The sequence below is a fragment of the Myotis brandtii genome, unplaced genomic scaffold (genome assembly GCF_000412655.1).
Source record: "Myotis brandtii unplaced genomic scaffold, ASM41265v1 scaffold2089, whole genome shotgun sequence".
NCBI lineage: Eukaryota > Metazoa > Chordata > Mammalia > Chiroptera > Vespertilionidae > Myotis > Myotis brandtii.
Genome location: NW_005357800.1, coordinates 206,585 through 208,879, shown reverse-complemented (window position 1 = coordinate 208,879; position 2,295 = coordinate 206,585). Strand labels below are relative to the sequence as shown.

The following is a 2,295-nucleotide window of genomic DNA, read 5'->3' as shown; positions in this document are numbered from 1 at the left end:
CGGGTTCCCCGGGCGCCGGGCAGGTGCCGCCTGGAGACAGCCTCCGGGTTGGAAACGGGCGATGATCCTGAGAAGGTGGCGGAAGCCCTGGGGCCGCGGGGAGGGGGACCGCACGGCTGTTTCCAGCTGCTTTCCTCCGCGGCCCCTGGCCTCTCCTGCAGGCCTCACCTGTGAATTCATGCAACAGGCAGTTACGTACCTTTGTCTGCCCTCTCCAGCGGGAGGCAGAAGCCAGTAAACCAGCCATGACTTGCTGAAGCGGTGAGGCCTGCGTCCACCCACTGTCATGTTACTGTCGTGTGTCTTTGTGATACAGTGTTACCAACACTGAGTACACAGGACAGGCTAGCCAGTGATGGCGAACCTTTTGAGCTCGGCGTGTCAGCATTTTGAAAAACCCTAACTTAACTCTGGTGCCGTGTCACCTATAGAAATTTTTTGATCTTTGCAAGACAAAGACTTCTATTTTTGATATTTATTTTATATATTTAAATGCCATTTAACAAATAGGTTCGCCATCACTGGGCTGCTGGCCGGGGGTGAGCCTTTCCAACAGGGACCAGCATGCATCCTGCGTGTGGTCTGTACATGAGCCCTGGGAAGCAGCCGGTTTAGCCTCCTCTCACATACCAGGATCCTCTTCATGTTACATGTGACGAAACTGGGGCTCTACAGAGAGACCGGGAAGGAGGCTGTCGCACTAACATTAAAACACCTTCAGAGGCTGCAGGCAGGTCTTGTGGATTAGGGCCTAAAGGCCACGGAATTGATGCCTGGGACCTTCGAGGAAGCAGCTGCAGTGGCTGGGGAGTGAGCCCAGAGACAGGGAGGGTGGCTGTCGCTGCTGGAGGCCTGGCTGCAGCCCACCGTCCCGGCTCATGCCAAATGCCGCCTCTGCACAGTGCTCCGTGGATGGGCCTGTTCCTTCTCTGAAGGGTGGCATTTATTGAGCACCTACTATGTGCAGAGCATTGTGCTAAGGACTTCAGCTCTGTCTCAGTGACCCTCCCACCAGCCTTCGGGATGGGAACAGCTCTCGTCTCTATTTACTGCGTGAAGGTGCTGAGACTCAAGAGAGCCCTTTCCTGCCCTAGGCCTGTCTTCCCTCCACCTCCAGGTAAAGCGATGCTCTGGAACCGCACGGCCCAACACCTTAGCCACCACCACGTGCGGCCATTTAAATTTAAATGGATTAAAATGAAATACAGTTAAAGATTAATTTCCTCAGTCACACCAAGCACATTTGAGGTGCTCAGCAGCCAGTGTGACTGCTGGCGTCGGGTTGAACAGCGTGAATGTAGAGCATTGCGACCATGACCGAAAGTTCTGCTCTGGCTGCGTGCCAGTCCCCACTGCCCTGGCTGTGCAGATCCCGCTTTGGGGCAGGAGGAAGTGCATCCTGAGCCCCGTTCTGTGCGCAGGAGGCCAGGTCGGCAGCAGCGGGCCTTGTGGAGGGGAGGGGCAGTGAGGGGCATGTGGGGTCAGAGCAGGCCCAGTGGGGGAGCAGGACAGAACCAGCCTGGAGGTGGGCAGGTGTGGGTGAAGGTACAGACTGTGCCGTACTCGCGTGGAGCAGGACGGGGAGAAGACGGCCCAGAAGAGCTGGACTGACCCTTCCCGGGGACGGCTTTCAGAGCCGGGGCAGAACCCCGACCTGGGTGTCATGGCACCTCCGCCCAGAGGTGACCTCTTTCCTCCTGTGGCTCCTGTCACTCTCGCACGTCAGAAACTCCAGACTCCCCTGGTCACCTCGGGCCTGCGCTGCGCCGTTCCCACCTTTCTCCTGGAGAGAGAGGTTCCGGACGTGACAGAGAACTGTGCCCGTTCACGCCACCCCGGAGGGAGGAGCCCCTCTCCAGGGCACTCCTGCAGGGCCTCGTGGCAGAGGCTGGGGCCTGGACTCGGTCACAAGCAGGGATTCATTCGGGAACGGGGGGGCCTGGGCTTGCTCCTCTGAAACGGACAGGAGTCCCCACCTCAGAGGCTTAAGACAGGGCAGGCAGCCCGAGGGGAGCCCTTGCCTGCCCCGGATCTGACCCGGGGGGGCGACTGCCCGCACGCAGGCAGGCAGGAGGTGGTTCTGACTGGGTTTGAGGAAAGAGCCGGGTGCAGCGCAGGACCCCACGAGCCCCTCTGCCCCCAGGTTCTCCCAGATGGTGCAGGACAAGCCCCTGCGCACCTCCTGGCAGCGGAAGGTGAAGGAGCGGCAGGAGCGGAAGCTGGCCAAGGACTTCGCCCGGCACCTGGAGGAGGAGAAGGAGAGGCGCCGGCAGGTGAGGGCGGAGCCAGTGTCTG

At 59.9% G+C, this 2,295-nt stretch overlaps 1 protein-coding gene across 1 annotated transcript in view; it reads left to right on the top strand.

Moving 5' to 3' along the window:
- Positions 1 to 2,088: 2,088 nt before the first annotated feature.
- Positions 2,089 to 2,295, top strand: part of CCDC86 (coiled-coil domain containing 86) — a 3,669-nt gene continuing 3,462 nt past the window's right edge. Inside the window, exon 1 of the mRNA XM_014539184.1 lies at positions 2,089 to 2,273. Coding sequence (XP_014394670.1) covers positions 2,154 to 2,273 — 120 coding nt within the window. The 5' untranslated portion in view covers positions 2,089 to 2,153. The remainder of the gene's footprint in view (positions 2,274 to 2,295) is intronic.